At 39.5% G+C, this 22,461-nt stretch overlaps 1 protein-coding gene across 1 annotated transcript in view; it reads right to left on the bottom strand.

Moving 5' to 3' along the window:
* MGAT4A (alpha-1,3-mannosyl-glycoprotein 4-beta-N-acetylglucosaminyltransferase A) overlaps nucleotides 1-22,461 on the bottom strand; it is an 87,014-nt gene that overhangs the window by 50,077 nt on the left and 14,476 nt on the right. Inside the window, exons 3-4 of the mRNA XM_075426960.1 lie at nucleotides 3,128-3,295; nucleotides 447-587 (exon numbers count right to left, since the gene is read on the bottom strand). Of these exons, the coding sequence (XP_075283075.1) occupies nucleotides 447-587; nucleotides 3,128-3,295 (309 nt within the window). The remainder of the gene's footprint in view (nucleotides 1-446; nucleotides 588-3,127; nucleotides 3,296-22,461) is intronic.

Here is a 22,461-nt window from a genome sequence, read left to right as displayed (position 1 = left end):
TGATTATCCTAGTTCTCCCAACTCTAAATTATACATTGACCTACACGGTTCAAAAAAAACAGAAACATCAAATCTAAAACAATTATATCCATCCACAGTTGCCCCACAGATCTGAAAAGCCAAAGGGATATGTTCATTAGCAATTCAGAATCTGTTGTTCAGAATCCTCATCTTTGTTCCCTTTTATTTAGTTACAAAAAAATCATCAAAACTAAATGCTGCTTAATGTGTACCTTAACACGGGATGTGATTGAGATTATGCAGAAAAGAGCAAAGCTGAAGCCAAATTCCTTTCATCTTGGATTCAGTGTGAATTCTAAGAGATATCTATACCACACAAGTTAAATGAGATGTCCTTGATCTACTAAGTAATGCAGTAAATTATATTACCAAAACTAGAAGGTCCTCCAGATACAAAACATAAAATAAACATCGTATCATCATACCTCCTGTCCTTCCAAGGCCAACCTGCACGGAAGGTTGAAGGCTTCCTTCATTTTTCAACAAATGAGGCAAATGGTAATAGATATTTGGCACTTGAAGAGATTTCCTACTTGTTAGCTCTTTTAACAATTTCAGCGTCTCATCTGCAAACATACATGATATCAGTCATGCAGAAAACAAAAAATATGAAGTTTTATGCAGTGGCAAATAATACAAAATTCCAAGCTTGGTCCTAACTGAAAAACAGAACAAATGATGTGTTTTACAGAGGCATCATGTCTTGTCTACAGCAGTAGTCTGTTCTTGTTTTCATTTTTTAAATAAACTATAGCAAAGATTATTTTCCATGTGGCAACCTTCCTACAGATACAGTTAATACTCACCTGATCACACAAGACAGTGTCTAATCACAGAAGTAAAGAATACTGCATTTATTTAGGTTGGGTTTTGGGAGTTTTTTTCCCCCAATGAATCAAAATGGTTTATTTACCTATATTGTTTTTCACGTACTCTTACAGACCTCATCATCATGTAGCAATGCTATGGTAAATAACTTTTCAAAGCTACAAATACACACTGGAATACACTGCACATACAGATATAGAACAAAAATAGTATTAAATATACAATTAAGATTTTGAGTATTTCTGCAATAAAATGAATGCTAACATGAATTTAATTTAGTCCATTAAAGTACTTTAAATAATTCTTACTTCTTCTACAATAACTGCCTCTCAGGATGTCCAGGTGGCTCTCAAAGTTCCAGGCAACAGTTTCTAAACTCCCCTGCTGTGCATGTTGATTTTCTTACATCAAGTGTGAAACCCACTCTTATTTCAAACCACAAACATTACAGCATATGGACCTTTGAAAACTTAGGAGCTTTACAATATCAAGTTAAGTAATAAGCTGTACTCATGGTTTCCGACAAAAAAACTGAATTGTACAGAACTGAGAAAAATAATGTCCTAAATGTCATCCCTCTCAGATTCTGAGTGTAGCTTCCACAAAGTTGGAACAATTTTTTTTGCGTATTTTGTTTTAATATTTATTTTTGGGTGAAACTAAATTCCTAACCACTTACAATTTTGAAAAATGCTTTGTAAATAGATACCATAAGTAGAGATGCTAATTTTGATAGATTCCAACACAGCTACATTTTACCTTTCCAGCTAACATTTCCTTTAGCTTCAACTGCAAAAGCTGGACTAAAAATTCTCTCAAAATATGACAAGTCCTTGTATGAATGACTAACGATTTACATAAACAATCTGGAACTCTTTCAGCTTCAAAGACAGGAAATACTACATAATATTATGTATACTGAAGTACACTAAACTTAATAAAATCTAATACTAAGTTCTGAGCACAAAAGATCACGAATTCAGACTTCAGCTGACTTCCTGTCTTGACTCCACATGGAAAAAAAAGAATGTCCTGGGTTGGATCCAGACATAGCGGAAAGTTTAAAAAGTGCTTCAGTAACTTCAGCTGCATCAGAAGCAAATAGCTCCCTATGACTATATTGTCTATAAGCAAGCTAACTCATTTTTAGAAATAAATGTGGTAATAACTTAATCATAAATGCAGTATCAAACTTACTTGACTCCCTCTATCATTGTTCACTTTAACAGCAAAAACATACACACAGCAGAGGAAGACAAGAGTCACAGACTATGTTAAATGTAACCTCTGTCCTGGAGATCCAGGGAACTATGGAGATCAGGTTGGATAAGCCATTAGTGTCAGACAGAGCAATCAATTTTTAATATCAGTGTTGAGGGCCTATAATTGCAACCCTCCCCACTCCCCCAATAAATCTCTATAGAAGATAGTAACCCACAGCACAAATGCAAGTAGATAAGAGATTCAAAAAGCTTGATCCATTTTTTTGATTTGCAAAAATCTTTGGGTTTATATTCCTCATTAGGCCAACAGAGTGAAATTTCTGCAGCCTACCAAATCAGACCTCTTGCCAGAAAGCTTGTATTTATTTATGATTCCTTTTCCATCTAGAATAGTCAGAGTGACTAAAGAAATAATAGTGTGATTTTAAAAATTAACTTCAAAACTGGTGACTACTGCATAGGCATTCTCTAATATTGCCAAATACAGCTCTCAGTAAACTTGAGCACCAGCCTCCAAAATGGGTAAAAACTTCTGGAATATTTTACTAGTTCAACATTTAATCACCACTTATTAAAAAGGGCATTATCTGCACATTCTACAAATCATAACCATTACTGTAGATAGTCTGTACATTTTTACATCTTGCAGCTGACCTAAGCATATTTTAATTGCTTCAAGCTCATCCATTTCTTAAACACTGTTTGCTCACCTTTCACCTCAAGCTCTATTTAAAAAGCAATGTAAACTATTGTCAAAACATATTCAGTCTGTTAAATAAATAACCAGAAGTTCCAGGCTTTTGGAGCTAGGCGTTGAATAAGTATTCAGTCCCTAAAGTCATAAGAATGAAGAGTAGGTGGATCATTAAGAACAGAAATTGGAAAAAAACAAAAATCAAAAAAGTCCCCATCAGATATAAGGTATTACAGATTCTTTATTTGCACCGCTGAACAGTTTCATTTGGCTTTCTTGGTATTATTTTGTTATTCTATAGTAATAACAAGAGATACTAGTAGTGCAGAGTTATAAAAAATAGCTCAATCACAGTATGTACCTGAAAAATTATTCATTGCATTCTTACTCCCATTTGTTTCTGCTACTGCACGCCTGAACTGCTCCAAGATTGCGTTCAGCTCAGAAGAGCGTTGCAGAGTGCGATGCTCAGCTATACGCAGACGTTCCTTCAAAGCATGAAATTCCCGTTGATATGCAATCAACTTTTCTACAGAGAAAAAAGATGATCCTGGTTATTTTTGGAAACAGACACCTACAGACAGATCCAACAAGGGTCAGGGACTTCTCAGATATGCAGCACCTGAAATTCAACCAAGCAGAGCACAGCCCAGCACCATCCCACTTGCGTTAGGTACCTTAGCATTTACACAGCATACAGAGGAAAGAGTGACCTGCACCAGACAAGGATGCAAAGCAGGCATTGGGGGGGGGGGGGGGGGGAATGGGAGTGTGGGGTAGTGTCCCTCAACATAGCCACAGACAGGCGCAAACTTTGAGCCCCCGTTACTCAGCACCACAAGTCGATTCCAAAGCCTTTCTTGAAACAGACACCCACAAACACTTTATTTTAGGAAGCAGAATGAGTGGTGCCTTACAAAAGCACAGGTTATGCCTTTTGAAAGCCCCCTCTGTAAGAATAAGTGGAATTCGACAATATTTCAGACATACCATTTCAAGCCCAAGTTTTAATTTAATGATATTGTTAGTGCCTGCAAGAACAAAATTTTGGTCAAAATCCTGCTAATGCAGATACATACATGTATTGAAAGGAGACCAAAAGGTAGAGGGAAGCACCAAAACTCATTTGCTGGTATGTTGCCTATGCCCTTGCCACCCAGCAAAATAAGTATCTGGTTTCTGCATTTTTCCTTCTTCCTACTGGTCATTTCCCCACATATCCTGCTCACCATCATCAGTCTCCTTCAGCCAATCTACAGATATGGACTGGAGTATCTTAAGTGATGTTGTATCTTGTAATCCATATTCCAACCACACAGCTGTCATCCATAAACGTATCTCTCTTGTTATTCACCTATCCGTTCCCAGCCTTTTAGCATTGCAATGGTAGGAAAGCAGAAGTTTTGCAAGAAATTTGAATCTCGTTCTGTTGCTACATTACAGTAACACACGGAGTAAAAAAGGAATTACCATCAACTTTCCCTTGTTAATAATGCTGCATTTCCTCCAACTTTTTTCAATTTACATTTATTTTCTTTTTTGTAGTTGCGATGTACTGTTCTTATGATGTTTAGAAAACATAATTAACGAAAATGCCCTCTGTTTTGAAGACAGAAAAATAAAAATATAGTTCACTACCTCCTAGAAACATTTCCCTTGCCAGTCTTTTTTTCCTTTTTTCATTAAAACCAAATGGTTATTGCTTTTGTGCCAACAAACCCAGAACACAGATGCTGGCCCACAATACAGTCCTAGGCAAGATACACACTGATGACTGAATCCAGACTGCTATTTGAAACAGGACTTCGTGCTTTAGTCAGCAGTATTGAGAAGGCCAGGAAAATTTTCTGGAGTTTCTGGCATGAAGGACATTCTTACTTGCCAGTGATAACCCATAGAAATCAAAGATTGCTTGGAACCACGTCTATAGCTAGAATAAGGGTACAAAACATTTTAACAGCTAAATTAATATAGAATTGTATTAGTGTAGACATCAAGCAAGCACGAGAATGATATCCCCTCCCCAAAATGGCATGTTTATACAGATCCCTGTTAATTTCTGTCTAAACAGGGGAGACAGGTGAGCAACCAAAGGATATACAAGGTTTTAGCAGGGGCTTCTGTAGCAATGGATAGCCTCAGAAATAGCCTGTAGCATCAGGTCTCCCTTCTTGTCTTTTTTCATGGTAGAAGAAAGCAGACAAACTCTGGTACGACTCTTCTTCCTACTTCAAAAAGGCTAAACTTGTCTGTGGCTGAGTCTGTATTTCTCCTGGAAAAATGGTGAGAACTCTATGGAACCTGTGGTTCAGACTCCAGCACCTCAAGTACAATGAATTCAGGTCTTCCTCTCTTGACTTAGACAAATTCTTGGCAGAGACCATTTCTCTTTCTACATTTACTAAAAGATATCCACACATCACACACAGTGCTCCAATGACTCTAGTGCTCTAAGGAACAGCAGAGACCTAGAGGGAACAATTTACTTGGGAATATTTCAAACAGTGGACAACCACAGCACTTCCTCTGCCACCTCGACCTAGCAAACTCCATAATGCAAAAATCAGAAATATCTTATTACTAAACTCAGTTGTAAACATAGATTAAGATTTTTCTATCTCCCTGATTCAGGTAGATAGCACATAAACTGGAATTACAGGACCTTTTAATTCCATTCCATAGCAACTTAAAACTCTGTTGTAAAACCCCAAGAAACTTAGACATCAACTGAAAAGGCAGTTTTCTCACATGAAGAAATGAAAATTGTTGTTTTGTATTAATAACTACCAACAAAAATCCCTTATTGAGGAGTTGATACTTTCAGAGGAGGTGGCTGTTATAACCTGCTTGGTTGATGTGGAGTGAGCGGTGGACATTGTCTACCTGGATTTCTCTAAGGCTTTCGATACAGTTTCCCACAGCCTCCTCCTAGGGCAACTGATTTACGTTACAGTCTGGACTAGTGGTCTGTGCGGTAGGTGGGGAACTGGCTGCTCGGCTGCACCCAGAGTGGTAAATAGCTCCTTTTCCAGCTGGCCACCTGTCACAAGTGGGATCCCCCACAGAACGATAGTGTGCCCAACACCGTTTAGTTTCTCCTCAGTGATCTGGATGACAGGATCAAGTGTACCCTGATAAAGTTTGCCAATGATACCAAACCAAGTGGGCAGGTAGACACTTTGTAAGGGAGAGCCACCCTGCAGGAAGACCTGGACAGGTTGGAAGAGTGGGCTAGCAAGAACCTTCTGAAGTTCAGCAAAGATAGATATAAGGTCTGGCACCTGGGAAAATATAATCCAGGAGTGCAGCATAGGCTGGGATCTACCAGCTGGGGAGCGGCTCTGTGGAAAAGGACCTGGGGGTCCTGGTGGACAACAAGCTCAATATGAGTGAACAATGTGCTGCTGCAGCAAAAAAAGCCAACAGGGTGCTGGGTTGTATCAACAAGGGCATGAGTAGCAGAGATAAAGAAGTCATTATCCCACTCTACTCAGCACTTGTTAGGCCACACCTGGAATGCTGTGTTCAGTTTGGTCCCCGCTATACAAAAAAAGATGTGGACAGCCTGGAGAGGGTCCAGTGGAGTGACACAAAGACAATCAAAGGACTAGGAAGCCTACCATGTGAGGAAAGGCTGAGAGAACTGGGTTTCTTCAGCCTTGAGAAAAGAAGGCTTCGGGAGGCCTTATCACCATGTTGCAGCATTTAAAGGGTGGCTACAAAGAAGATGAAGACTGCCTTTCTACGACGAGTCACATGGAAAAGATGAGGGTTAATGGGTACAAGGTACTCCTGGGGAGATTCCAATTGGACACAAGAGGAAAATTTTTCATATTGAGAACAATCAGCCATTGGAACCATCTCCCCAGAAAAGTGGTGGATTCCCCAACATTGGACACTTTTAAGATTTGTCTGGACAGGGTGCTGGGCCATCTTGTCTAGACTGTGCTTTTGCCAAGAAAGATTGGACCAGATGATCCCTGAGGTCCCTTCCAACCTGCTATTCTATGATTCTGTGAAAACTGATCCCAGTAGAAGTCTTAAAGTAGTTCAGTTCTGAGGCTCCCAGTGAACAGTATTGGATTGCATTTACGGTACTTGACATCTCAAAACCATGAAATCCTTTAAGAAATAATAGTTGATTGGTTCAAAGTAGTCAGCTTCTCACATCTGCTTCAACCAGACATATCTGGGTTAAGGAGACTGCTCTAAAAGACACAAACTCCCGAAAGCCATTCTTCAAAAATGTATGACTGATATATATTTTTTTTTGTTAGGTCACAATATTATTCAGCCAAGTAAAACTAGAAAATGCTAACATTACAAATATAATGGTATTTTAAGTCCACTACCTCATAAGCATTTTTCTAGTTATTTACACAAAATGAAGTAAAAAGCATTCTTTGCAAGAACTTAAGTAAATTAAAACATTTACATCTGTAACACTAACAGAGTTAGGGCTTTTCATATATTTAGAGAGTGATGTGTAATTTGGCCTTCTGGTACTTGTTTTATGATCTGACTGCCTGCATTTTGAAGCAAAACAAATTAAATTTAAAATTCCACCAGTTATACCTCTGGCATACTTGCAGTACTTCAAAGCATTGATCAACTGCTCAGATACTTATTACTCAAAAAGAAACCAAACAAACAACCACAACAGCAGCAATATCAAATTTCATCTCATACCGAAAGGCACTTGCAAAGGAGAAAACACTTCTTAGGCTCTTACAGTACAACCAGTAGCGGTCACCACCTGTCTCAGACTTCAGAAAAGTAAGTGTTCCTTAAGGTATCAGGAATTTACAAATACTCTAATTTGATTTTTTAGAGTTCTTGACTCCTAAATACTTGAGAATGAGCCTATAAGACTGAATTTAAGTATCTATTTTTGTTTAAACTTTGACTGTGTTCAAGTTTGGTATTTGCTCTTTTTTCTTCCTCTCCAAAACATGAAATCATTTGAAAGTGAAATTTTTTCATCAAAAAAATCAGGACTTTTTGAGAAGAACCTGTTACTGTATTACACAAAAGTCCCATTTATATTTAAATTTCACTTCTTTCCTCCCAGGGAGGAAGGAATCAAAATTTGCAAGTGACTGTAGGAGCTTCTTCAGAAATTCAAGGCAGTCTTTCTGAAATGTATACGCATGATGGAAGGCCAACAGTCAATTAGAGTTGAAACTGGCCAGTGCTGTACCTGACAACAAGAAGGGCTTTGTTAAGTATATTAGTAGCAAAAGGAGATCTAAAGAAAACAATGGACTGATACTTGTTGCTTATGCTCACCTGACTAATAGGGACAAAGATAAAGTGGAGGCATTCAACGTTGTTGTCGGTTTTTTGCCTCAGTTTTTAATAATACTGATAGACCTACTGAAGGAGCTAGGGGATGTTATGGCAGGATCACTCTCAATCACCTGCCAAAGGTCTTGGGAGTCTGGAGAGGTCCCTACTGACTAGAAGCTAGCCAATGTTATTCCAGTCTACAAAAAGGCCATGAGGGAACACCCAGGAAACTACAGACCTGTTAGTCTAATCTCAGTTCCTAGAAGAATTATGAGAAGATTATACTGGGTACTGTCGAAAGGCATTTAAAGAACAATGCAATCAGACACTGTCAAGATGGGCTCACAAAGGGAAAGTCCTGTTTAACTAATAGATATCCTTCTATGAAAAGGTCACCCACCTAGTGGATGAAAAAAAGGTGGTGGATGTATTTTTTTTTTTTTTTAGTAAAGCTTTTGATACTGTCCAAGTTGTCCAACCATGAGATGTGCAGGGTCATGACACACTGGGTGAGGAACTGGCTGAAGGGCAGAGCCCAAACGGTTGTACTGAATGGGGCTACATCTGGCTGGCAACTGGTCACCAGTGGTGCTCCTCAAGGCTCAGTCCCACCCAGGGCCAGTTCCGTTCAATATCTTGATCAACGATCTGGATGGAGGAGTTGAACGCACCGTTAGCAAGTTTGCTGATGATGCCGAACTGGGGAGTGCGGTTGACTCTCTCGAGGGACAAGAGGCCTTGCAGAGGGATCTAGATAGGTTGGAGCATTGGGCTATGATTAATGACATGGAATTTAACAAGTCCAGATGCTGGATTCTGCACCTGGCCAGAGTAATGCCAGGCACAAGCACAAACTGGGAGAGGAGTGGCTGCAGAGCAGCCCTGCAGAAAGGCACATGGCATGCTGGTTGGCAGCAGGCTCCACAGGAACCAGCAGCAAGCCCGGACAGCCCCGAGGCCAAACCGCACCCTGGGGTGCATCAAACCCAGCACAACCAGCCGGTCAGGAGAGGCCATCGTTCCCCTGCATTCAGCGCTGGGGTGGCCTCACCCTAAGCACCGGGTGCAGGTCTGGGTTCCATGATTTAAGAAGGATGTGAAGGTCCTCGAGTGCATCCAGAGGAGGGCAACAAAGCTGGTGAAAGGGCTGGAAGGCATGGTCTGTGAGGAGTGGCTGAGGACTCTGGGCTTGTCTGGTTTGGAGAGAAGGGGGCTGAAGGCGACCTCATTGCTCTCTGCAGCTGCCTGAGGAGGGGATGCGGAGAGGGAGGTGCTGAGCTCTGCTCCCTGGGGTCCAGTGACAGGACACGTGGGAATGGCTCAAAGCTGCACCAGGGGAGGTTCAGACTGGATGTTAGGAAGCATTTCTTTATCGAGAGGGTGGTCAAACCCTGGAACAGGCTTCCTAGAGAGGTGGTCAATGCCCCAAGCCTGTTGGTGGTTAAGAAGCATTGGGACAATGCCCTTAATAGCGTGCGTTAGCTTTTGGTGCAGTTGAACTGGAGGATTGTTGTAGGTCCCTTTCAACTGAGATAGTCTGTTCTATGACAAGTTGACTTGTAAGCGTTGTATATACAAAAAGTCAACAGTGTAGCCAGTATTTTCAAAACACATTTGACCGTTTAGTGTTTTATTGCTCAAAGCTTTCTCTAACATCTGAAGTAATTCAATTGATTTCTTGTAAAAAAAGTATCAAAAACCACTTTTTTTCATTGCTGTTACAGTAAAAAGAAAAATACTGAGCCTACAACCATAAAGGAAACAGTCACATAGATCGGTGGTTACCGTTATAAAAGAAAGTTTCTATTTCTACAATATTATAAATGACTTTTTTTCTTCTTATGCTGAAACCTAGAGTAATTTAAGAAAACAGAGGAAGGAATTCAGACAGTAAGTTCTTGGCATTATAGAGCTGATGGAAGAACCCCAAACATATCTGTTCTCTGACAAACAGAACATCCATCTAACAGCAGCTGTAGCCAATATCAAACACATCTGGTCTCCAGTAGTTTCAGCATACAGTGATATTTTTATGCAAGAATAAGATACTATTTTACATTGAAATGAGAAAGTGATGCTTCTCCGTACTTTGCTCTGAAGCCGAAAAGATAAATAAAAATAACTGTCTCTCATACTTGAAGTGAAAATATCTTGTTAAGAAATTGCTTGAGAGCTGAAAGCATTAATTCTTCATCATTTTCTCTTGAACTCTAGTAGTTTCAGCAAAACTCCAGAAGTCAAAACCTCAATATTTTAGCTGGCTTGACACTGTGCACTTCTTGGAAAGTTACCACTATGTCGACTCACTCAGTTTGTTTTCTCAACTTTTTTTCCCCTTGTTGCAAGATGTTCTCCCAAATAGGCAGAACCTAGAGTTTAGACAAGCTCACTTTAAAGTTGATGCAGTATTTTGAGAATTAAAAATTCAAATCAAACTGTGAAGGTTTGCAAGTTTTTGATCAGAGATGGAATCTCTGCTCTTAGCCCACTCTTCCTTCTATTGGTTATTTACGGTTCTCCTACCACACAACTGTTAAAGAAAAAAGTAATTGCAAAAAGACACCATCACCCCAAGTTACAAACTCAGTCCATTCTCCTCTTTGCCACAGAGTCTTGATTACATCATTTGATTTTTGCTCCAAATCTAGACAGCTCATAAGCAAAGTTTTAAACCAGGTGCCAATTACCTAAGCTCAACACGGAGCTTCTGAATATCCTGGCATACATCTAGTTTCTTAGCTTTGGGTTTTGTACTACTAGTCTAAACTGTTTACATGATTTATAAGAGCAAAGAGCTTTCCCTCAGGATAAAAAAAGGCATCAAAGTAAAGGAACAAGAAAATATGCTGTAGTTTGAATTTACAAAACCATTTTGCAGATTAACTCAGCTCATGTAAAATAGCAAAAGAAGCCTGAATTGTAGGTAAATTATCTGCAGTGGCAGAACACTAACTGTATCATAATTCCAAATGATACACATACTGAACAAAATGACAAAAATACCCTGGATACACAACCAAAGGAATTCAATGGGTGTTCAGCTTCAGATACACTAAAAATCATCCACAGCTCTTAGTTGTTCATGTTACTTTTTTAGCAAAATGAATTTTTTTTAGTGTGCCAAGCCTGTCAGTGGTTAAAAGGCATTCGGACAATGCCCTTAACATGCTTTAGCTTTTGGTCAGCCCTGAACTGGTCAGGCAGTTGGACTACATGACCGTTGTAGGTCCTTTCCAACTGAAATAGTCTAGTCTATTCTATTGTAATATGAAAAGTATGTGAGGAAACTACTTTGGGTGCGCTTTTAAACTGAATGAAGTAGAATCATCTATAGAATCAGCAAAATTCTGCTGCCTCTGACTATTTGAAGCTTCACCATAAACTACCCATAAAGGAAACTTAGATGGGTCAGTACTTAAGAAAGAACCTAGGTACCTACCCTTCAATCACAATGCACTTTTGAAACCGTATGTGTGTGTGTGTGTTGCCATTAATCTTAAAACACAGAAAGTACAGTTGAACAGGATTCACAGAATCACAGAATAGTAGGGGTTGGAAGGGACCTCTGTGGGTCATCTAGTCCAACCCTCCTGCCGAAGCAGGGTCACCTACAGCAAGCTGCACAGGACCTTGTCCAGGCAGGTCTTCAATATCTCCAGAGAAGGAGACTCCACAACCTCCCTGGGCAGCCTGTTCCAGTGCTCCGTCACCCTCAGAGGGAAGAAGTTCTTCCTCATCCTGGTTGAAATACTGGTATTAAAGCAACAATCACAAGAAAATACTCCATTCACTATTTAGAAGTCTGAAGAACTACTTAGATCCAGCAATGAGGTTGCAGGTGCAATTTAATATTGTTGAGGACATGTAAGCACATCACAATCTTGACCAAAGCTGTACACATACTGATATATGAGAATTCAGAAGATTTTATTTATGTATCTAAGAGGAATACAGATGAGCACCTATTTAGAATATATGCATACACATCCATCTTTGTTAACGCTGCACAAGGGAAAGGAGGTACAGGTACTACAGAATCAGAGATGTTTGTGACTCTCTAGAGATGCCTCTCAAAAAATGGGCTAAACAGTGGACAAAGAAAAAGGGCTAAAAACTATCTAAAAGGGGAAGTTTGCATTTCTGGCAATCTCTGCAAAGTTTCTGACTCCATGTAGCCTGCAACAGCCATACTATGATAGCCTGCGACTCCAGTAAAAGCCCTGCCACTCTCTACAAGAGAAAAAAAAAAAAAAAAAAGATCTGTGGCTGCTGTGTAATATGACTTCCCCTACTTTTTTTTTGGGGGGGGGGAGGGGGGCAGGTAAAGGAAAACAGAATTGCATGAAGATCCTTACAAACCCCAAGAACGTTTCAACAATTCCCAGTTAGCATTGCCATGCTCCCTCAAGGGATGCCTTTTACTGTCTGCTAAAAGAAGCACCATCTACAAAATAAAAAGCAGTATGAAAGCTTTGCAAGCTACTATTTATCTCATCAGTCAAGCAGGTTCACAAAAATGTTAAATCACAGGCCATTTCCACAACTGGAAACAGGACATACTGAACTAAGGTGACTGTATTTAAAAAACAAAACAAAAAAGTGCTATAATCTACTCAAGAGCTCTATGGTAGTACAGCTGCTTTTCTCCAAAGGCAGATGCATCAGACAATGAGATCAGAAAAAGCTTGACCTTCCCATATTAACGGCAGACAGTTGAGTCTTCCTCCAAACTGCAAATCAGCTAAATACCCACAGCAATGGATCTGCCACACAGAGAAAAACGTACCCAGCCACAGGCTAGGCACTCCTAAAAGACAGCAAGACAAGTACAGAGGGCTTAGCTTTACCACATTGTAGCCCTGATTTATATTTCCCACTTTTACCCAACTGAACTCTTGAAACCTCTCACCCCTTTGTTCATTAAATAGGAACAGGAAGGATTGACTGCTGTCTGACACACAGACAAAAGGCTTCAGTTGGCAGCAAAGCATTGCACACAAATATTCAATTAGTAAAACGAGTAAGAGCAGGAACAGATACCTAATGCAGCAGGACCTGTCCTCTATCCAAGAGGGTGATATTCAAATCATTATTCAAATGAACAGTGTCTCACTGGCAACAGTACTAAATTCACCAATGTAACAGTTAAGTTTATGGCCCACCCTAGCGACAACCCTTTAAGATTTCTTCCTCCAGCTCCGGGGTTCCCTCTCCTTAGACCCTCATTCGAAACCAACACAGCCTGCAACTTCTCAAAAAAAAAAAAAAAAAAGGCTTCAGATAAAGCAAACTGTGCTATAAGTTAAAGTATAAGTTAAAGGTTCCACAGCAAATGTCTCACATTTTTGTGTATACTCTGTTGAATAGTTATTAAAATACCATTAAATAAATGTCTGAATCTGTGAGAATACACTGTAGTAAATGCTAATCCAGGTACTTGTGTGAGTAGCTATTCCACAACTCATGTACTCCCATTAGAAAAGCCCCATAACAGTTATCATTGTGCCATGGGTCAGAGACAGCAAGAAGCTTCATGTATTAATTTGTTACACCTGCATCAAGGATGTTAATTTACAGGGTGATACAAAATAGAGGTCTTAACAGACAGAGAGCTTCCACACTGAATTTTATATAGAGTCAGTGGGCGTAGCAAGAGCAGGTTACTCTTCAGTGAACTAGGGATTTGTCAACATGCCAGCCAATTCAATCTGACACAGCTTTCACAGTCACATTTCTTTGTTTCAGCTACTTAACGTGAAAAAGTTCTGCGCTTCCCCTAAAATCAGTTCAGATCCTTTATGGTACACAAAATCATGGTATCAAGTACTGTATCCAGTAAGTCATGACAATACCTGCACTGACCTGCTCTTCATTCCCAGACAGATATGCAACATGTATTTTTTAGACCATGCTTGATTCATAATATCTAAGTACCTTACAAGCTAACACACCTGTAGTATCACCTGACCAAATAGTCATCTTTGTCCATCACAGATATCCTTTTAAATTAAAATCCTGCTACACTAATAAGTGGGAGACTACATTATCTCCAATGTCAGTCAAAAAAAGAAAAAGACTGAATTCCTCTAGTAAATGAAAACAAGTCCTTACTACACTAGCACTTAAGTAATTTTCAACTTCACCTTAAAACTGACATTTATTGACAAAGGCTAGATTTCCTATTTCGTGTGGGTTTTGCAAAACGTAACTGTAAATACAATTACCCAATACTGTGACGTACAATCCTGTTCTCCCCGCGCTGTACAAGCATCCACACAAAGATGCACAGACAATAAATACATAGTGGCATTTACTGAAGAAATACCAATATTGCTTCCACTGCCCTTTGGAAGTGACTCCAACAGCTCAGAAGATACTCAAGAGGCACAAACCAAGCACTGCATTCTCAAATGTCCAACTGAGGAGAGATGAGCAGAGAAACTGTCAAACCAATCACACTGGCATGGCCAGAAAGCTCTGTCAACACAAGAGATATTAAAGATGTTCCAGAATCTACCTGTGACATTTAGGCTTATAAAAAGAACAAAACATTGTAACAAGCTAAGGTAATTATCAAGTGTCAAAACCTGTACATAGGCACAAATCATATTTATAACCAGCAATGTCAAACAGTGAAGAGTAAGGCAGGTCTTAGTAAAACTGGCCCCAAAATTTAAATCTCAAGTGTTTACCAATCAGATTCTGATTTTGTTTTGAAACCACCTAAAAGCTGACATATTGTGTCCCTGAAATGTTACAATGTAGTATCCCACTGCCTAAAAGCTGATACATGGTGTCCTTGAAACATTACAATATATTACCACGGATGACTACTCCCCGATAAGCTAATTAGCTTCCTTGCTTTTAAGTGAAATTAAAACCTTTTATAAGCAAGTTATAATGAGTTATAAAATCTGAAGCAGAAAAGTAATCAACCATGCAAATACAGAATAAAGCAGTATACTGTAAATGCTAACAACAGACATGCTATAAATAAAAGCTCTTAAGAAAACCACTCAAGGTCAAATTTTATCAGTACTCTCAACACTTGATCCTGTGGGCCTTTTTAGTTAAGAGTTTGTAGCTATGCCTATTCATAAAGCTATTTTGTTGTTTTGAAGCGATTAGAGAATACACAATTGTTTTATAAGTATATTATTCTGTGGAATTAAAGACAATAAAGTAAGGTAGATGATTTAGATATGAAAAATACATCCTATTAATCATGACAAAACATTTTCTGCTTCATGAAACAAACAAAAAAGGTCTTGTATCAAGATTTAGGAAAACAAGTGGGCAAGTCATTCTTTTATCCCTAATCTTGTCACTCAAATTGACAGGTCATTTCAGCAATCTGTTATTTCAACCTACAAAAACAATCTGGTAGAATTACTGTTTATTGCCCTTGTTTTCCACATAGAATTGTACTTATGAGGACTAGAAGTATTTTAAAAATGCTTATTCAAGTAGCTTTCATCGTGAGGAACAGCTTATTTTTGAGTGAAAGTTCTGCATGTTTTTTTAACTTTATTTTTAAAAGATAACCCAAGAATTACAATTACTTAATTTTTCATTTTAACTTGTTCACATTTTGCACTTCAAGGATCTGTATAAACAAATAATGTTTTTTGTTCTCTCCAATTCTAGTACACCAGCACAAGTCTGAAGTGTTTGCTTTGAAACTTTCAGAGTCTGATCCAATCTCAGTCCAGATACTTATGTTTAAACATTCCTTTGCAGCAGGAGCTGAAGTTGTTTTCACTAAATTTTTTTAAAGTGATCTGAATATGATCCTTTGTAATATCAACTGGTAAAACCTTCCTATTCTGAAATGTAAGTTTCAGAATCAATTTATTTGTAAACATTCTTTTTCAGAAGTAAAAAGCCCTGCTTTCTCAGAGATTCCACAGACACAAAGCAGAAAAATGGGAGTACAAACCACATCAGACACTGAGAACTTGCTTCCCCCCCCCCCCCCACGCATTTTTTTGTATCTTAAATACAAATACACTAAAAATGCTGCAGCTTACCAATCAAAATGGAAGCATGAAGTCGTACATCAGGCAGGTTTTGGTGGGTTGTTTTCATGGGGGTTTTTTGGGAGTTTGTTTTTTTTTTTCCTCCCGGAAAAGCTACAGAATAAAACCTTTTCCTAGAGGAAAAACAATCCTAAGCAATCAGAAAGCCAAAGACGACAGACTAGAATTGTGATAATGAACGAATGATTTACTTAAGGGGCATTTTAATAGCTGGATAGACCAGCCAGGAACAGTTTTAAATGTCTCCAGATGCAACTGCTCACCTTTGCCTCTATATACAAATTGTTCAATAGAGAAAGGTCACAATTTAGAAAATTTCCCATACAGTTATAAAATCCAGTATGACGCTACTCTCAAATCCCCACTGATGAGGGCTGACAGAGGGTCTGAACGTTCCTTTGGACACAAGGAATAAAAAGAATAATATACCAGGAAATCCAGACACCCAAGACTAAGAAGGTCATGTCAACAGAAGCATATGGTGTTCTGTCTGTGCATTGGCTTCAGACAATAAGGATAATTACACACATGATTTGTTTGAGAAGAGTTATTGGCAGCACTTGAGCTGAAGGTCTTTTTTTAAAAGCAAAGAAGAGAAAGCTACAGTGATGGGAAAAAAAATAAAGAAATCACACATCTGCAATTCCTCTGTCCTGGTCTGACTGTTAACCTAACTAGCATTCACACTTCTTTGCCTAGTAAACAACACTACCGAGGACTGTATGGATGAATATAATCCCTCAGGGCTTTTTATGTTCCAGCTATCTAGTTTTTATTTTATTCCCAGTGTTAAGAAGCACTGGCAACTCTGCTGGCATTTCTTCCTTAAAGGGAAAGTGATAGAAAAAGGTCACTGAAATCATATGCTAAATCAGTGCCACAATAAGCAATCAGCATTTAACACATCTCTAGCTCTGAATAGAAACAACAAAGAATAAATAAAAGCTTCATAGATTCTATTCCCAAAAAACAAAGCTGTACAAGGAAAATTATTGCAACTTCTGTTGTAGACACACATAGCACAAAGAGTTCAGTTTAGGAAAACAATAAGAGAACAGCTCAGCTGAGTATGCAATCCATTGAACTAATGTAATTCAGATATTAACTCTTTGCAGTGTCAGAAAAGAAATTACCTTCAAACAACCATCACCAAACCCCTCCACTTTGATATTTCTTACTTGTCTTGCACACAACTCAAAGTGTACAACAGCGTAAAAGAAATGAGGAAATGGTCAACAATTACATCACAGTACAACCTCAAAACCAGGAACACCATCTCCAGCGGCAGCTTTTACAAAGATCGTTATGTCATGATGATATTTTCAAACTAACTGACAATTGAAAAGCCATGCTACAACTCTGACTAAAAACTTCAGCAGAAGATCTACTGCTCAAGCAAGCACAAAGCTCCAGCTTAGGCAAGTGTTACAACCAGAGCCCTGAAGCACACTTTACTTTTAAGATACAGGATAGGTCAACATCTAGCCTGCATTCTTGGCAACGCTGAAGGAATAAAGCACATTAGCTGAAAGAAATAATTTCCATTGCATTTTTAAAACACATTAAAAGAAAACAATCTATTGTACATTTCTGCAGAAATGCGTGCATTAAGCATACACGTTGCACCATTTATTATGTTTGTTTCCATCATTTAGTTCGTGTGTGTGTGTATATATATATACACACACACACACACGCTTTATTGCTCCCAACAAACAAGAATATCTTCTTAAAACCACATAATAGCTAATTATGCTCATTTCTAACAAGATATATGAAAGAAGCCATAACTGTTTGTGCTGATCATAGCAGACTGTGGCTTTATAATGTAACGATCAGCAGTCTCTGTGTGGTATCATAATTTCAGCATTAAAAATAATACCAAAACCTAACCCAGGTAAAACACAATTCTTTCATATCTGTTATAAGAAAACAAGAGGCAACCCCTTTACCTGAAATAATTACAGATTTGCTGACAGTGTAAACAAATGTAATTACCCTTTAGGTAATTCAACCCCTTGCAGTCAGTTTGACTACAAGTCATCTGTGAGAACTCATGTTTCTCCTCAGACCTCAATCAGACAGTATTTTCAGCTGCCTTCTACAAACAAGCACATATATCTGTATTAAGATACCAAATCAAAATATTCATGCTATCTAGTGGTCTCAAATTCCTGGACAGATTTGGGTTTTTTGGTTTTGTGGTTTTTTTTGGGTTTTTTTAATGAAAAAATGTCTCTGCATGCCACCTTTTTATAAGCTACTGAATTTCTGATTAAATTTACTAAAATAGTCTTCTCTGCTGTAACTGAATTCATGAAACTAGTGTCTTTGATTCTCCTTGTTATTGACTTGATAAGTTAAAACTGGAAGAGAGATCTGAAAGAGAAAACAAGTTTCCATAAAAGCTCACAGTAAAAACATTTCTGTTGAAAATGTTCATTATGTAAAATAGGGTGCACATACAGTTAACCAATTTGCCAAAACAATTTGTTAATCATTCAAGCTTCCTCTAATCCTGCCACTCATCTTGCAAATAGCCAGTCACCAACTGAACCAGGAGCGCAGCGCGTCAGTCAGGGCATGGCGCATCAGTTTGCGCAGGCAGGCCGCGCAGGGAGGGCCCTGCAACCCGCCTGTAGACCACAGCCGAGGGGAGAGCTCCAGGTCTCTGCCATTATGGTGGGCACTCGCCTCAGAGCTAGAACCAGAGCTCCCACAGTGGGCACCCCTGTGATGTCTGATGCCTCCAGCCAGACGGATCTGGTAACAAAGGAGACGTCAGTCAGCACAAGCTGCAGCTTGCATCACATGCCCAGACTCTTCTCCTGGAGCACTGGTAAGTGCCTGCACAAGGTGCAGGCAGGTTGAGGATCTGAGACGTCAGGTGGCCAAGCTGCAGGAAACAGTTAACAGGCTACACAGTATCAGAGGAGCCAGTTAGACATAGATACGTGGTTGCAGAACCATGCTCCTGTGGAGACCACCAGTGAGATTGAGGCACCTTGGACCCTGGTGACCCGCAAAAGCAGGACTCCGCTCCAGCCTCCACCCTCCAGCATAACTACCGCAAAGAAGAATGAGGCTTTAACAACCATAGATACCCAGGAGCAAGGTCTGCAAGAGGAAACTACACCAGCAGGACACAGCAACTACCGTAAAGAGAAACAACGTGTACTGTGGTGGGTGACCCCCTGTCAAGGGGCACTGGGGCGCCCATCTGCCAACCTGACAGGAAGGCAAGTGAGGTGTGCTGCCTTCCAGGAACTAAGGTCCAAGATGTGGCCAAGAGGGTGCCACAACTTGTGAAACGCAAAGACTACTATCCACTGTTACTCTTTCATGTAGGCACAAATGACACTGCAAGTTGGAAAGCTGGCAGAATTAAGGAAGATTTCAAAGACCTGGGAGCAAAAGTAAAAAGCTTTGATGCCATGTTATCTTTTCCTCCATTTTGTTAGAGGAAGGGGATCAGCTAGAAACAGACACAAGAAATCTAGCAAAGGAGGCAGGAGATTCACATGGATGAGCAAGGAGCTTCTAGCAGAATTCAGATGGAAGAGAAAGGTCCCCAGAATGTGGAAAGAGGGACAGGACACTTGGGAAAGAGTACAGGAATGTTGTCAGAGCATGCAGGGATGCAAGAAGGCGGCTAAGGTCCACCCGGACAACAAGAAGGCCTTCTTCACGTACATCAGAAGCAAATGGAAGACTAGGGACAACGTGGGGCCGCTGCTGAACAAGGTGGGTGACCTGGTGACGGAGGATGCAGAGAAGGCAGAACGCCAGGACAAGGGGCAATGGGCACAAACTGAAGCATGGGAAGTTCCGTCTGAACATGAGGAAGAATTTCTTCCCTCTGAGGGTGACGGAGCCCTGGAACAGGCTGCCCAGGGAGGTTGTGGAGTCTCCTTCTCTGGAGATATTCAAGACCCGCCTGGATGCAGTCCTGTGCAGCCTGCTGTAGGTGACCCTGCTTCAGCAGGGGGGTTGGACTAGATGACCCACAGAGGTCCCTTCCAATATCTACCATTCTGTGATTCTGTGATGCACCTGTATCTATACATTTCAAAAATCTTTTGCATATCTGATGCCCACTCATCAACTTCCTGCTTTAACAGCTACAGTTATAGCAATATTTTAAGATTGAAGAGATAAAGTTTTAGTCAAGGTTACACCCATTATTCCTTGTATTCATGATGTACTACACAAGAAAGTTTTTAAAACTAACTGATCTGAAGTCAACTTACTTTTCTTCCCTTCTGCAGCTCTTGTAAACTCTGTTGCTAACATACCACAACGTTAACAATCAGGCTGGGACCAAAGCCAGCCAGTGTCTCCCACAGTGCCTTACTGTTGAGGAACCACCTGATTCAAAGGACAAAATAAAAAAAATTCATGGTTAAAAATTGAGAATAAGGCGCAAATTTAGTACTTTCCATTCTGGAAGCACTCAAAAGTCTTAAGTAATAACCATAATTCAGAGAATATTGATGGCAGACCTAAATTCTAGTTAGGAGGAGCATTATAATACAGAGATTGGTCTGCATTTAAAAAAAAACAAAACAGAATCAGGTACGGTTTAGAGATAACCATCTCGCTAATCAATATGCAATGGTGAACACTGGTATCTCAAGCCTGTAATTATGGTATTAGACTAATTAAAAACTCAGCCCTAGATTGAGACCTGAAACTAGTCAACTCTAGCATGGTCTCTATGTATCATATCTGCTTTGTCATCATTTCACAGACAATTTTCACATGAATAAAACGAGTAAAAGGTTAAAAAATCAAGGGGAGGGATGGGATGAAGGGACATGTTTATGGCCTATGCAAGTGCTAGACCAAAAAACATACTTTAACAGATCAGAATTTCAATCATGCCAAACAAAGTTGTAAACAGGAAAAGAACGGTCTAGATGCCGCAACAAAAATGTTTTCTCCAGGTTAGAGAAGGTAGTACTTCATTTATAGTTAGACTTCACTAAGGCCATTGGAATACATCACATTGGATCAGAAAGAAATTCTCATTTATTTTCATGAGAAGTACAGAGTCTCCAAAATACTCATTGCATAAAGTCAGTATTTTTGTTTAACTTCCCCAAAACGCTGTGTTAATTACATATTTTTAATTACTTTCCAATTACACTACTCTTCATCACTATTATTGAACATTAGTTTGTGATGCTACAACGCCACAGAGAAATGTGGTTCCATCTGTATTTCAAACGGGTTAAGGTTTTTGAGTAGAATGATAACTTTCATATCGATCCTTTCTGTAAGAAGGAAGCAAAGAGCTTGTGGAAGAACTAACACAGTGTAAGAATCATTCCCACAGAAGAAGAGATCCAAGAAGCATGGTGTGGCTATAAACCACATCTTAATAAAGATGAATTGAAACAGAGTTTATTCCGATATTCCCTTAGAGGAAAGTCTTTGGTTTTTGCTAAAGATTTGTTAAAAAAAAATTTTGCATTACAAAAATTGTATGCAAAATTCCATTCTAACTTTCGAAAGATACAAATCAATACAGCTATAGAATATAAGTTTCTATTAAGTGTCCCATGAATTTTATGCCATTATTGCAGTACATAAATCAATCTGCTATAAAGCTTTTTTTGAGAACAAAGGGTAGAACCAACTGCATCAGCCACCAACTCCACAGTTCCACAAATTGCAAGACCCCCTTTAGCTTAGCAATCAGCCTCCTACATTCAATTTCTGTCTGAAAAATGCATCTATAACATCCCAATAAACAACACAGCAAAGTAGCCATGAATGCCTTCTACTTCCATAGCACATTTAACAACAACAGTAAACATGTACAAACAGTAAGAGGCACCACAAGATCAGATATAGACAACAGCAAACAGCTTAAGCGCAGGGTTTTGACAGACCCAGAAGGCTATTCTCCACTAACTCAAAAGAGGACCAAGTACAAAAGTACACCTGCGAACACAATCACAAGCAGTTTTTCCTGCACTTTAAAGTAGGACTAAACCAGCACTATCATGAACAATCAAAAACGAATAGATACAATTTACATGTAAACGTCTGCTTGAGTTTTAAATAAAACAGCTCTCTCACCTAGCACTCCAGAAATTTTGTGTGCCTAGTGACAGCCAAGATTGTGGGGCGGGGAGGGAACACCCAAAACCCAACACAGATACTGCATCCACACAAGTTTCACGCTTGTTTTCCTACAGCTGCTTCCACCCCTTCTCACTTACAGCGACTTCTATCCCAGTGGTCCCAGCTCTTCTTCCCCAAGACTCCCGTCCACACCCCAGGACCCTCCATTTCTCTGCCACTACAACCCCAGCCAGCAGAACCAGCGTTCCGCCTCAGCACACAACTCCTTGTGTCG

Source organism: Opisthocomus hoazin, chromosome 1, assembly GCF_030867145.1.
Source record: "Opisthocomus hoazin isolate bOpiHoa1 chromosome 1, bOpiHoa1.hap1, whole genome shotgun sequence".
Lineage (NCBI taxonomy): Eukaryota > Metazoa > Chordata > Aves > Opisthocomiformes > Opisthocomidae > Opisthocomus > Opisthocomus hoazin.
The sequence above is the reverse complement of the archived record's forward strand: the minus strand, read 5'-3'. Positions and strand labels throughout refer to the sequence as shown.